The sequence below is a fragment of the Drosophila virilis genome, chromosome 2 (assembly GCF_030788295.1).
Source record: "Drosophila virilis strain 15010-1051.87 chromosome 2, Dvir_AGI_RSII-ME, whole genome shotgun sequence".
NCBI classification, from domain to species: domain Eukaryota; kingdom Metazoa; phylum Arthropoda; class Insecta; order Diptera; family Drosophilidae; genus Drosophila; species Drosophila virilis.
In genome coordinates, this window is record NC_091544.1 from 14,231,452 (window position 1) to 14,246,634 (window position 15,183).

At 38.8% G+C, this 15,183-nt stretch overlaps 1 protein-coding gene and 1 long non-coding RNA gene across 2 annotated transcripts in view; both read left to right on the forward strand.

Annotated features, from left to right (window-relative positions):
- The first annotated feature begins 5,601 nt into the window (after positions 1-5,601).
- On the forward strand, positions 5,602-6,232 carry LOC6630182 (uncharacterized). The gene has a single exon (XM_002053815.3). It carries the CDS (start codon positions 5,661-5,663, stop codon positions 6,087-6,089), a length of 429 nt encoding a protein of 142 aa, XP_002053851.1. The 5' UTR covers positions 5,602-5,660; the 3' UTR covers positions 6,090-6,232.
- A 3,428-nt stretch (positions 6,233-9,660) lies between these two features.
- LOC138910965 (uncharacterized) overlaps positions 9,661-15,183 on the forward strand; it is an 82,624-nt gene continuing 77,101 nt past the window's right edge. The window contains exon 1 of the long non-coding RNA XR_011416211.1: positions 9,661-9,948. This is a non-coding gene — a long non-coding RNA (uncharacterized lncRNA). The remainder of the gene's footprint in view (positions 9,949-15,183) is intronic.

Consider the following 15,183-nt stretch of genomic DNA (forward strand, 5'->3'; position numbering starts at 1 on the left):
CTCACGCTCTCGTCTGGCTGCTGGCTGAGGTGAGACCAAAAATGCCAGCGCTGCCAAGCGAGGAATTCCTGGCAACTTGCTTGCTATTCATATTTGTGTGTTTGAGGCTTAGTACGTTATTAAGTTGTTACGTTTGGCCTGCTACAAGCAGCAACAACTACTACAACAATAGCAACAACAGCAACAACAGCAGCAGCAACTAGAGTCGCGTGGGTCGCGTTGCCTGCCGCTGCTCTCAAAGGTATTGCGTGATATTTCAATTTGTTTTTAGTTGTAAGTGGCTTAAAATGATTTAATAACTCATCAAGGGATTTGCTTGTTGTTAGGTATTTGCTTTAGCTTACCATACACCATTACCATGCCCGCACCCCTCTCCCTTACCGCTCTCGCCAGCTTTCTTAAGCACACACCCATTCAGCATTTCTCAAATTGCCGTACGGCGCTTAGGCTTAGGCTGTGTGTGTTTGGCTCACCTTAGCCACGTTTTTTGAGCATGTCAAACTTTTTAAGTAGTTTTGACGTTTCATATTAAAGAAGTTTTATATTAGTTTTTGCGCATTTTACCATCATTAATACAAATAACAAACTTAACTATGCATATTTACTATGTTACCGAAAAACACAAATACGTGTATCTGTGTGTGTGTGTGTGCTGTTTGCATTGCACATACGCCACATATGCCCGCTCATAACTATCCTATTTACCATCCATAATGAGCAATATGTGCGGCGCATAGTTTTGCGTGCTGTGTAAATATTTTAAAAACAGCTTTAGTCCTAAATATGCCCTAGGGATGCTGCCAGCGACTAAAACTATTTGTGTTTATGGCTGAATATACAAATGTATCTGCGCATATGTATAAATATCTATGTATGCATATACATTGTATGTTTAGTCAATTTAAAATGTGCACAAATTAAGCCAAATCAATTTTGGGGCAACAAATTGTACATTTCGTTGCGATTTGGTTTGTTTGTGGGCCACGTCACGCATAGCCCCCGGAGTGATATTTACCTTATACCCAAAGCACAGTGTGACCAGTCACGTAGCACAAATGTATCGAGTGGGTTGTAAATGGCCAGAAAACTACTGACCATCTGCCAGACCGACGCCAGCTAACCAACAGACCGACAAACTCAGCTACATACTGTGGCAGCTTGTGGTGGTAAGTTGGTAAGTGTGACAGCACTGGGTGGGGGGGGGAAAGGGGGTGCAACGTAAAATTTGACAACTTGTGAAATGCTCTGACAGCCACAGAGCGCACAAAACAAAGTTTTTTGGCTATTCTTTGCGTATTTCTATGCCAAAAATGTAATATGGCTAATTACACAGCATTGATATGGGCCATTGTACTATGGATAATTACACTAGAAACTGTTGACAAATATTGATGACTGCTCTCTGAATTGATGGATTGATTTTACAATATTTATAAGCCATTTTTTTTTAATTTCGAATTTCGCACAGCTATGATTTTATTATTGCTTGTGCAGTGCATACCTTTAAAGGTTAAATATAAGTATGAAGAGTCTGCAAAATAATTTGAAAATTTTGCACACAAAACCAGCTTGAAGAAATTGCGGGGCAAGGAGAAAAAAGCTTTGGGTTTTTTCAGAAACGTACGAATATCATAATTGCAGGCCTTTAAACACACTTGTATTAAATGCTTAAGCTTGTGTGAAAACAGCTGTTAAATTGAATTAGATTCTAATGCTCCATAGATATGACATTTATATTCAAATTAAATTTGAAATCTATTTCACATTTGTAGCATTGTCCCAGATCTCATATTGTTGCTACCACTTTCAGGCTAATGGCTTTCTCTTTGGTGCCCATTGTGTTAAATGTTGCCTGGACTTTTGGGCGTGCATGTGTGTGTCTGTATTTGCCTGATTGTGTGTGTGTGTGTGTGTGTGTGAAGTGCAAGTTTCTGTCGTCGTCTTCATTGTTGCTGTCCTCCGTCGTCGTGACAAAAGTTTCTCTTCTATGTGCCTGCTGGCGGCATGTGTTCAAGAGTTAAGTTGTTTCGAGTGTGTGGGTATTTTTGGGTGGCTTGCAATCCGCTATTCTCTATGTATAAATGTGCTGACTGTTGGAATTTAAAGCTGCCACATGGTGGCAAGCTGCTTTTTGACTTTTTGCACAGAGCCCAGCAAGCTGATTACTTTGGCATTTGTTTTTGGAGCATGAACCGTCGGACAGTGTGGGGCCAGACTAAGCCTGAAAAAGCCATTCAAGTCGATTTGCCAAGAATGTGTGTTGCCAATACAGCTACAGTGTTTTATTTATTGCCTGGCTGCGATGTCATAAAAATCATAAAAAGCATCCATTATTGGGGAAACCCCCTGTAATAACAAGAGCAGCAGCAGCGACAAAAGCAACAACAACAACAACAACGACAACAATGACAACAAGCAGCGGCAATGGCTACATCAGACATCATGGACACATTAGCCACGAGTTCTTGGCAGTGACAGTGAGACAGTGACAATGACAACGCAAACTGCCTTGTCATAACAACAACAACAACAACAACAACAATAAAGACAGGGGTAGGAACAACAACAACAACTGCAATAATAATTAAGCGATATCAAATTGAAAAAAAATTAACTTTTTCTCGCTCAACCTGTCATTTAGAGGCCACCGGCTTGGTTGGGGGAGGGGAAATATACACTAACGATGATTTGGCGAAATGCGTTGTGCGTTATAATAGATTCTAGATAACTAAGCAATATGTATATACATTCATGTGCCGAAATAAATCGTTGCGTTAAGCGCTGGCAAAGCTAATTAAATAAAAAAAAATTGCTGTCACGCCATGGACGTATTTTCTACAGGGGGTCCTGTCATCGACTGCATAACTGAGTAAGCTTTGAACATCGCTGACAGTTCCAATCAAATCGCCTTTAATTCTCCAATAAAACACAGTTTACCCATAAAACATCTAGCTTGGAAGGCGATGGGAACTTTTTGCCATTGACATGCGAATGGAGTGTGCAGGCTTTGGTTTCTTTTCTTGACTTTCATTCAGTTTGCTTTTTTTTTTTTTGCTTTTATTTTGTCATCGTCTGGCATAGAATCATAAAAATAATGACATTATAATAGAGCGCACAAATGGGCACTTTATTTATTTTTTATGACTATTGACGTTACATTTATTTATTGTATTAACAGCATAATTAATTACTCTACAGAAATGGGACACTTTGCTGCGTTCAGCTATAAAAACAATTACTCAGCATTATTTTGGTATTAAATATGCTCATGTGTTATTGTCAAAAAAAGAGTCTATATATGGAAGCTTAATAAAACTCGCTTTATATGAGTATGCTGGGCTCTAGCAGTTAGTTAATTACATAATTTAATAATTTATCCTTTTTAAAGTGAGCTAAGAATTAATTGTTTTCTCGCGCGAATCCCGATTAAACTATGCGGCATAACTGTCTGCCCAACTGTCTGTAGGCTTTAACATTCTACTTGCTAAATAGTTTATACTAGATAGAAGAGAAGACTCCGAGCAGCATGGTCTGTAATACATGTTGTCGTAATAACAGAGGGTTCGAAACGGTTCATGCAAGGCATTGTTAGTTTAACAAAGTTGAAGCAATAAAGGTGTATAATTACGTGTTAGTTTAGTAGGGTCAGATAAGTTTAGTTGGCAGGTCAACTGAGAGTCGATTTCAGCCGTAATTAACTTATGAATAAACATTTTGGTTTAATGTTCATAGTTCTATTAATTAAGGAAGGAAGATTGATCATCAATAGTCTACGGGAGTACGAGGATCCCCAGTTTAGGGCACAAAAGGCAAACAACCGATTTAATTCTGTCTTATCAATGGTTTATATTTGACGTGAGTCCAGCAGCATAACATTTAATTAATTTCACTCAAACTTTGACTTCACTTTTCAATCTTAATACATTTGCTTTGTTTATTTTGGCCTATTGACCTCTAGTAGAACTTGCTAGACCACAACTAGGCCTTATCTATGTACGGGTGTCCATCGCCGAAGAGAGAGCTCTTCATAAGCGTTGTATACAGCCGTATAAACCAACTCAAGGCGTATACCCTTATCAACTTGCGTCAGTGCACTTTTGTAACTTTGCTTATAAATTTCATTCGAGCCATTTGTTGACACACAGACTTCCTTAAGCACACACAGCCGCACACACAGGCACAGACACAGATACAGACACAGACACATTAGAGTCTCGCGAAAAGTTTGTGTTGATTGTGAGCGCTGCGCAGTTTCTTATTGCTATCGGTTATCGCATTGGTAAGAGTACGAAATCGCATTTGTGCTCTTGACTTGAATGTGCAAATAGAATTAAAACGCAAATTTAGTAACTCAGTGCCGACTGACTGGTGGGGTTTTTTTTTCTTCAATTCTTGCTAATAGAAGGGGGGAACTTCACAATGTTGGCCGTCATAACTTTGCTTGATGACAAATATATTCATTTCATGCTTGTTCAAACCAACAAATCGCGTGACGCGCTGACAGCGCAACTTGTTATTATTGTTGTTGCTGCTGTTGCTGTTGCCATTGCCATTGCCTCTTGCTACCGGCAACAACAATGACAGCTAGACGAGTGGTAAGTGTAAAATTCAACTATTGTCTTCATTTTTCTTGCAAATCATGCAACGCAATCTAAACCGTTGACACATCGGCACACATTGCCGCCATGTAGCAGCTGCTGCCACTTGACACTGTCACTCAAGTTCAAGGTTCAGGCACGGTAAAGGTTATATGCTTGGCATATTGTTGTTGTTGTTGCTGACTCTGGTAACAAGTCTGTGCTTTGTCTCGCTGCGCGGCATTCTGTAAAAAATTACAATAATTGTTATTTACGCATATTTGAACACGAAATGTGTCAATTGGCAACCAACGAGACAACATCATGCTGTCAGCAGGCCACGCCGCGTATGCGTAATATGTAATAAGCTCGCTCGGTGTGCTCATATGTGCATGCGGCATGTGACAAACCTTGTCGTGCTTTAATAACTTGATTTCAAATGATTTGAAAATCTTGGTATTTTGAGTATTTGAGCATATAACATTGCATATGTAATCTTATCAAGCCGAATACCTGTGAAATTGAAGACATATCACCTGGTCTACCAGCTTTTCGATAGTTGGTTGTGTTAGTTTCCTTAGATTTATTAACCGTTTAATGGCAAATATGTTTAAATATTACAAATATTTTTAACAAAAAAAGTTGGAATAGTTGGCGCAATATTATGCAAAATAATTTCAATAAACTTATACCATTTCCTATTTAGCCTAAGTAAAAAGATTATTAAATATTTCAAATACCAAATTTGTTTCCTTTTATTTTTTATTTTTAGTAAGAGCATCAAAAGTTCGAGCTGGTTTTGGACTCGTTGATTGCCTCAGCCCCATCCAAAGTGTTCGTTAGCACACAATTTGTGTGTTCTGTGCTCAACACTGATGTGTTTCATTAAAACAATTTGCGTTGAATAAAATTAGCTGAATTTAAAAGAGATGTCGCATGGCCAACGAATTTTTCCATATAAATAGCAAATAGATTTCCGCTCTTTGAGCGACAGTTGCGCGTCGAACATTGAAGCCGAGAAATCGCTGCGGCCACCAATTGAAACAAATTGAAATATCATATTTTCAACATTTGTATTTAAATATGCATACAATATACACGCCGCTGGCGTCGCAGTTGCTGCTGCTGCTGCTGCTGTTGATGTTGTCGCTGGGCACGCACTTGACTGAGGCAGCGGCGTCGGCGGCTGCGGCTGTCATCGGTGTCGGCGACGACGCAGCTGTTGACAAGGAAGTGGCGCCAGTTGGCGTTGTAAAAACGGATTTGCTGTCATTGGAGCAGGAAATTGGCAGCAATCCGGCGTCGGAGCGAGCAGCTCGTCATGCGCGCTCATTCCTGTTCGGCGTGGGCGGAGCCGGCCCAGCCTGGATCGGTGGCGTACCACCAGTTGGCTACGGCTACAGCTGGGGCTATCCCAGCTATGGCTACTACAGCTCGCCATACTACAGCTACGGTGGCTATGGTGACTACTATCCGAGCGTCTTTGGCTTCAAGAAAATAATCATCGGCTGAGGCAGAGCTCAAAGTGGACCAGCTCGCCAGCCCCCCTAGGTCACAGCACGAGTTCAATGTGAGATTATAAATAATGTGCAATGTGCTGACACTTGCTTGTTGTTGTTTTAAATTAATTTGCCGGACATAAAAAGTTGAGAAAAAATGCGAAAGAAAAGCGGGACAAAAAAATCAAGAAATTGCACAATTTATATTCATTTTTGTTGTTGTTGGCGGTTTGCTTTGGTTAGGGCACAGATTTTGCATAAATCATTTCACAGCCACCAAAACGAAATGCGTAACATAATTTTTAACCCTTGATAAATTTTTATGACAAGCATTTTCGTTATTTTCCTGGCCCTGTAGTTGCTGTTGTTCGTGTTCGTGTTCGTGCTCGTGTTGCTGCTGCTTTCTGTTTGTGTTTGCACCACAGTGAAATGCAAATAAAGCGGATCAAAAGTTTGCTGTTAAAAGAAGATTAATTGCAATTTGGTGGCAGGCTCACGACCCCCAGCTCCTTACCCCTTCCCAGCCTACACAATTTGCCATGCCACCATTCGCTGCGGCGGTCAGAGTTGGTAATTAAATATTTTTAAGCTGTTAATGGTTTCCATTTGCGAGCTGTTGTTTTCAGTAGTTGTTTGAGCTATTTATTAAAATATATTTATTTATATATATATTTTTTTTTTAATTTGGTTTTTTTGCAAATTGGCAATCGGTTGCAGGTAACAAGAACTAGCCGAAAACTTGTCGAGCATTCGAAATAGTTTTCATTTCAATTGGACTCTCAAATTGGTTCATTGTCGATTTTGTTTCTATTATTTTCGAGTGCCTTTTGTTTTTACATTTGTATGGCCATTTTGTGCCTAAATTATCACATTTTTCGTTTCGTGCTCTATTTAATTATGAAAATACCTTTAGAATAGAAGCTTGAACAGAAAATATAAATATTTATGGCTATTAAATAAGGATTTTATTCGTTTTGAATTTCTATTGAATTCTAACAATTTCTATACCCTTATAGAGAGTGGCATAATTTTGTCATGAAATGTGTAACTCATAGAAGGAGACATCTTCGACCCCATAAAATATATATATTCTAGATAAGCATCAACAGACGAGTTGATAAAACCATCTCCATCTGTCTGTTTCAATCCGATCAAGCCTCTCCATGTTGCAGGTAGTATATAAGTCGGAATCGGCTGGATCGGACCACTATATCATGCAGTGTAGGTTCCATCGTTTCAAGTGTAGCTTCTTGTATGTATGTATTTATAAGATGCACTATGCTCCCTACGTGCATGCAAAATCTTATCAACATCGGACCACTATATCGTATAGCTGCCATAGGAACAATCGATTGAAAAGTTGATTTTAAAATGGAAACCTTTTTTACACAAAGATAACTTGACCAAAGTTGGAATTATCTTTATCACATAGCTGCTATAGGAAAGAACGGTGGATTAGTAGGATCTTATAAGGCAAACTATTTTCTTTTGAAAGGTATTTCAATTAGGTTTGAGCTGCACTTTTCTCATATGTCTGCAAAACGGTAATGTCTACAAGGGCATTCAAACTTCGGCATGCTAAAGATATACTTACCTCACGTTATGTAGTACTTAGTTTGGGATTGTGCATTTCACTCTTCAACCTGTCAAGCTGCAAACAGACACGTACAATTAATTGTAATTATCAGTCAAGTTTTTCATAAAATTTAAAATAAAACTTTTAAAACTTACAGCCCTAATTAATAGTTTTTCCGCCCTGCACTTTTAATTAAAGACAACAAACATTTTAACTGCTTTAATTATTATTTTAAAAGTGTCCCCACCACCCACCTGCCCCAGCTCATATTCGGATATTTCGTAATTGCTGGCGGTGAGATAAGTTCAACGTATCCCCCTTCAGCCGGGTCGTTGTTTTCCGGTTGGGCGGATCGGCCTTACATATAGATACTTACCACGCCGAGTGAATGCCGGCAATGTCACTCTTGTTGTTCATAATTGAAATGAGGTCAACACCGGCGAACCTCATTAAAAATTGATTTTTTTAATTTTCATTTGATTTAATTAAGTTATTTGTTGGTCAATTAACCTTTTTTTTTTATTTTTTTCTGCGGTCTGATATTTCATTGTAACAGTCTACAAACATTTTTTATTCCCTTGAATGTTGTTTGTGGACTTGCGTTTTATTTGTTTGTTCTGCATTATGTATTGTTATTGTACTTACATATTACTGTTAATATTTTTGTTTTTATCATTGTTATTCCTGTATGTGGAAAAACAATTTAATGACGAGTGGCAATTAAGCGGGGGCGGTGTGCTGACATTTTATTAATTAAAAATAGTTTTCAATTATAGATAATACGCTCAACATGCATGTAATTCTATTATGTAACGTCGATTTAAGAGTTGCACTAATATGTCCAGCCACAACAACAATTAGTTCCCATCCTGCCACCAGTTCAAGTGCCATCCATCCATCCATCCATCCACCTGCTCTAACCTCAGCTACTTCAGAGATTTAGCTCCTGAGCATGGTTTATTATGGGGCGGGTCCTCTAGTGCAGTTACAATTTTTTGAAAATCCGATCAACAATGCTCACGGCTAGTAAGAGAAAGAGGCCAAGCAGATTTCCCACTCACAAAGCATTTTCCGAAGCACAGCATTAATCGGAGATTACAATGCGATTGGAGGTAACGCCTGGAGGACCCAGCCAGGCTTGGCAAAACATCATCTAAGCTAAACTGTTTTGTCATACGAATTTATGTTTTGTTATTTAATTAAATAATAAATACCTTTATTAAGAACAGTTTTTTGTTTTTAAATTAACTTAACCAATTTCTTATCACACTGCCATATCACTATAAATAAAGGTCAAAGGTTAATTAAGCGACTAAATGTAATATCTAAAATTCATAGCACCAAACTTTTCACGAGCAAGGGCGGGTAATGCTCGTAAGTCAAATGCAAAGCTCCCATGAAAAGAGCGAAAACAAATGTTGTCTTTCAACCTATCCTAATCAAACTTTACACTTAAAAGCTTTTCAATAATCCTAAAACATGGTGTACGTTGTATCAAAATCAAACTACTATATCATAAAACTACCATGGGTACCTGTATGAAAAACTCTGCAATTACAAGTTTGTCGTATAATATGACGACTGTATTTAGCGTAATTGCATGAATTAACGGACTAAGAGCACTTACTAAAATAGCATTTAGAGAAGAGAGTGGACATTTTGCGAACGTGGGAGATAATTTATTCCACCACTGTTGATACATTTTTGGCGCTAACGCTTTTGATTCCGTTATGTGCGTAGAGAGCTAGCTGCAGCTGCACCAGAGAGTGAGTGCATTGGGAATGGCATGAGCGGGAGAAAATTTAAATGCTCACACTTTATGCGATTGGGCGTAACACTTTTGATCCCGTTAGCCTAACTCAGCTGAAAGCTCTTTCGCAAGAAGCGAGCATTGTTGCTGGCGTGTGCCGCAATAGTTGTTTGCTCTTAGTTGTTATTGTGAATATAAGTGCAAACGCCTTCTTATTATATGCGCGAGATTATTTAGTGTGCACGCGTCTGTCCTGTTGATCGGTTGTATCCTTTGCGCGTTTTATTTTTCTCCTAACAAGATTGTATCAAGAAAATGATACTTAACGCAATGAGTTCGCGGTATGTGTGTGTAAAAAGTGTAATAAGTCTTTCAGCAGTTCGCCTCAAAGGTATATTTAAGAATCAATAAATTACGCGGCGTTTGGATTTTTGGTTTGAGCTTTTTTACTTAAAAGAAATTGGCGCGCATATTCCACATTAACGTAGCGAAAGAGAGAGAAGGAAGGAGAGAATAAAAGAGTGTTTTGAAGCTCTTGCCCAACAGGTAAATAATGCTTTTTTAGACATTTATATTTTTTATAGACAAATTTTATTAACTTGAATGAAAGTATTTTAACTATGTCATGATGTTTGTAACGCGTATAGAAAAGCATTTCTGAACCCAAAAATTGTATTTATATTGTCAAATGTAAATAAACCAAAATGGGCGGCTTAAAGGAACAGTTGGGGGAAAATGGAGTCTCAAATAACTTCCCAACAATGGCTGTATAGCTCTTTCTTTATTCTTGTTTCATTTAAAAAGAGCACTAGCAATGCTTATAGACATACCTACATACTATACATATACGAGCATATATAAGTATATTTTTCTGGCCAAATGTTGTCCTTGCCGCAGAGGCCAACTGAAATGAAGTGTCATTGTGATAGAGCCGCGGCAATGCAGCTGTGCAGCAATGCACTGCAGCAGCAGTCGAGTCACAGGACTCCGCAGTATTCCGAACAGGACCCAGGCGACACATTTGCACGCACTGCTGGCCATTGCGACTGCGGCAGTCAGCGCTGCTCACGTACTCAGCATTGTGACAAATGGATTTTCGCCCGAAATCCCCAGGATTTCTTCAAGTGTAATTGCGCACGCTAAAAGCGAATACGAATTGCGAATTGCGTATTGCGAATACCGACCGGTTGCGGCTGCCTGCAACTGGCCGCATCTCCAAAAACGAAAAGTATTCGAAAGGAGCATTAAATTTCATGTGCTTGCGGTTCGCTAGCGTTTATTGCACACACTAGATAATTTGTAGCTCTAACGCAGTCGCAGTCGCTTGCTTATCCAGGTGCGTGCGCTCGCCCAGCTTCGCAGCAATAGACTCAGCCGACCAAGAAAATCGGCCTGTAGGCGCACCAGCTTCAACGAACGCAGTTAGTACTAGTTCCAAGAGCTCTAGCCGGGGCCGCTCAAGCTGCAATTGATGACAATTGATGTTTCGTATCTTATGTCTGCAGCTCGGCGAATAGTCGCAGAGCGGTGCATATCAACTTAAGAAGGGAAACCACATTCAGGAGATAAACGTGTGCCATGTACAAGGAAATGCTCACGGGAAAGGTCAGCAGTACGCAAAAGCAGACGAAATCAAACGGCATGTGTGAGTTGTTCAAAGACAAAGATTTCTTAAGACAAATAAACTAGAAGTTGACGCCAAAATCGTATCTGGCAACTTTGCTGTGCGAATCGACTTGCCAACTTTGACAAATTTCTCTAGTTTACTGTGATTTGGCGAGGTGTCGTCTGGGGTTTTTCCTGTCTCTGTCTCTTTTCTGTTTTTTTTTGTTTGCCATTCTATGTAGAACGTGTACGTATTGAATGTTCGTAAAATAAAAAGTTTATATTACCAACATTACGGAGTGACATTAGGAGTGCCACCCAAACAGAATCACGCCCATGATATTTGCACTGAATTGAAATTGATCAATTTGCGTAGTTGAGGGAATTGTTTGCTGCTGTTCGGCGGCAAATTTAATGGATGATTTGCTTAGACTGTTTGTTGCGGAGTTCGGTAATGAAATGAAATTAATGTGGGCCTCTGGGAATGAATGAGGGAAAGTAAACGTATAAAAAAAAGCCAGAAATTATCTGTAAATATTAAATTATAGAAATGCATCTACAATTCAATCAATGGAAATTTATGCTATCAATCAAATCATTAAAAACCAAACATTATAAAAGGTTTTTAAATATTTGTAAGCTTGCATTTGTGTACAAATATTACATTAATACGCTTGGGCATTTAAGCCTTTTTTTTTTTAATTGCTCGGTCTCTGATATGTACAATTAAGCTTAATACAGCAAAGCATATTTATTGTGATTAAGTAATATTAATTAATATATAAGCATGAAATCATCTGAATTATAATAATTTCCAGCAATTTCGCTGATTATTTTTAATGTGGGCCAGTCGGAAACGTATATTTTCTTAGTAAGTCGCCAGAGACGATTACATTTCATTGATTTGGCATTGGCAATGTTTTTATAATTATCTAATTCATTGACATATTTCTGTTTAGAGTAGACTTTTCGTAGTTAAAATTATATCAAACTGCTTGTGCATATCGGATTAAATGCTGTGCACCTGTTCCCGCACAATGAATGTGCCCCCGGGCAGCTTAGCTGTAAGGAAGCCGTTCATTGTTTTATATCAGGAATTCCTTGTTTTACTGCCAGCCGTACAAATCTTTGAATGCAGTGCTGATATTTAGTCTTGTGCTTTGTAAATCCCTTCATTTCTCTACGGCTCCACAGCCATCAACATTTGCACAATGCTCAAATTGCTCTGGCAAATGTTAAAATAAATAAAAAAAAAAAAAAAATGCAATAAAATCTGCCCAATTCAAGCAGAGGAAAGAATTAGGCTGTGTGTAGGTGGTTGGGTGGTTGAGTGGGTCTAGTTGGCATTGGATGGGGTAATAACGCAAATCTGCAAGCAAACGGAAATAAAGAGAGAGCAAAGCGTAATGACAAAACTCTGGATTAAGAATGCGACGCATACAAGTTGCACATTCGCCTTTTGTCTCTCAGATCTTGGGTAGCTGACACTTTGTGCAGTGTATCTTTTACAGTACACATTGGTACACATCCATATATATTTATATATATATATACATTATATATGTGTGTGTGCATATAGACGTATATTTTAAGCATGGCTTATCTTATCAAGCGGCATAAAAGACGCCTTTCAGCGAGCATCCAGCATCCAGCATCCAGCGTCCAGTGAGCATCTAGTGTCCAGCGACGTTGCCAACGACAATTGTACTGAGTGGGTTTGGTTTAGTTTGGCTTGGTTTGGTTTGTTTTGGCTGTGGCCGTCTTCGTCCCCGCGGGGCAATGGCAATGCACACAGCTGGACATTCATTACAAAAACGGAAGCACTCGTACAGTGACAGAAGATAAATGGACCTGCACTTGTACGTGTGGCTCTCTCTCGTTCTCTCGCTCACTCGCTTGCACGCTCTCTCTTTCTCATTCTCTATCCAATTCTTAATGTGTCTGTGTGCGGTTTTTATTTAGTCGCTTGCTTTATCTCAGCATCTAAAAAATCTTTGATGCTGCAGAATGGAAACAGCTTATGTTTGGAATATATGTATGTATGTATGCACGTACATACCTAAATACTTCTACACTTTTCATTTACGTATTTATTTGTATTTGGTTTTTTTTTTCTGGTGCAGTCAGTTTTTAGTATTGATTTTTTTTTTTAATTTGCGCAGCTCTTTTTCTTGTCTTTGTTTAATCAACATCAACAAAAAGAGAAAAAAGAAAACACAAAAAACAAAAAAAAAACATAACAGCAACAACAAATAGGAAATAGGAAACAACGCTTCATATTCATTTGGTTTTTTATTTGTCCATTTTTTGCTGTCATATTTGCATGCAGCTCGCCCAGTTATCCTTTTTGCTTGCTGTATTGTCGTCTTGTGATTGAGATATGTATTTATTTATGTACATTTTTTATTTTTGTATATTTGCTGTATATTTGTTGTTATCAACCTTAAAAAGCTGACTACGCTGCACTTTCGCCCTGCCATTGCCTTTTGTCCCAATTTCAATTTCAAACTTTAACCATTTGTTTTTGGCGCACAAATTTATCAGCTATTTGAACGTTATCTAGTTTTTGTTTCTTCCCTTGTTTTTTTTTTTTTTTTGTAGTTTGTTTGGCTTGTTGGGAACGTTACATTCATCAAAATATTTTATACCAGCGCCCTTCTAACTTGGCGGTTTTTTATAAGCGCACTTTATGTCAAAACCACAGCGGCAATAACACAGACACACGCAAAAAATGCGCTGCACTAAAATGGAATGCGAAAAATGTAGCTCGCCCAGCGCGTGAACTCACTGCAAAGGACAAAAGCTCAACCCCAACCAAGCAGCCAAACATCAACAATCTAAAACCCAAAATAACTAAAAAAAAAAAAAAAAAACTAAAGAAAGAATTGAAAAAATTTGAAAACAAACTGTCAAGCAAGTGAAATAAATTAACAAAATGGCACCATAAAGCTAACATATGAGCGAGTCCTTGATTTTTCGAGTAGCTCTTCTCATTCCGACGCGAATATCTATATAAATTTTCTAGACGCTCTTGACGTTGACTTCAGTTCGCGTGGTGCTTTTGTTTTGAAATAACTTTTCAATTATTTAGAAATAAGTGCACATGACAGCACGAAAACAAAGCAAACTAAGCGCAAAATATTTTCTAAATGCGCCTGCATTTCGACTGTGATAATACCCTTTAGCTTAAGGGGTATTATTCAAATGTGCTAGACGAGATAGCATAACAACTTCTCGATTGACTTTGTGCAACTGCAAAACTCCAAAACAAGAGTGTGTTCAGCTTATCAGTAATCCAACTACCCGCTATGTTTGTGTATACAGGGTAGATAAAGTTTAACAAGTTAGTAGTTACTTTTTGTTTAAGTTTGGCAAGGCACAAAGCAAAAGTAACTTTTTGTGCAGAACATATGAGTCGCAACTGGCAGCGTGTCAGGCAACTGCAGCGACAACAACAAACGATTTCAATTTCGTTGATTGCAAAGCTGCGGATGGGCCGCTAGACGTAACTATGCCCTGATCCGGCATTTAGCATGTGCCAGTGACTAAAGTATGCCAAAATGTTGCCCAAAAACCCGCTTTTAAAACATTGTTTCTGGCGACGCTTTTTGTTTCGTTATGGTTTCCTTTTTTTTTCAACTCTTAAACGCATTGCCACAGAACGAATGCTAAGCGGGGCAGTTGACGCGGAGTTCGGCCAATGGGCGCAAAACCAACAGAAGCCAATGCCAAACAGATAAGAGCGCATATTTTATTTGCATACTTTTAGGCTGACTTTGGCGGGCGCAGCGTTTGGAAAGCCATTTGCCAGCAGAAATGCCACGAGTATGTGTGTACAAAAAAGTCTGGCAAAATAAAAAGGAATCCTGTGAAGGGCACACACTCTAACACACACTCACATATTGCAGGCCGCTTAACAATCGAAAATCAAAACAAAGGCTAGAGCATAGCGGAAATATGTGAAATGCGAACTTTTACAAAGATTGACAAGTGGCGACTGGCCCGTTTAAAATGTCAAATACGTACAATGTTGCCGAGACTTTTCATGCAAACAGCGGCGTCGAGGAGCGAGTAGGCGACTGTGTGTGTACTGTCGACAGGGAGGGGAGGGTTGCTACGTGCTGTGGGTTTTTTGGCGAAAAAAAAAAAAATGAAGAAAAGCCAAAAAAAACATTT

What these genes read in the sequence shown, in the direction of transcription:
- LOC6630182 (XM_002053815.3), top strand. Translation starts at nt 5,661, where the DNA reads ATGCATACAATATACACGCCGCTGGCGTCGCAGTTGCTGCTGCTGCTG.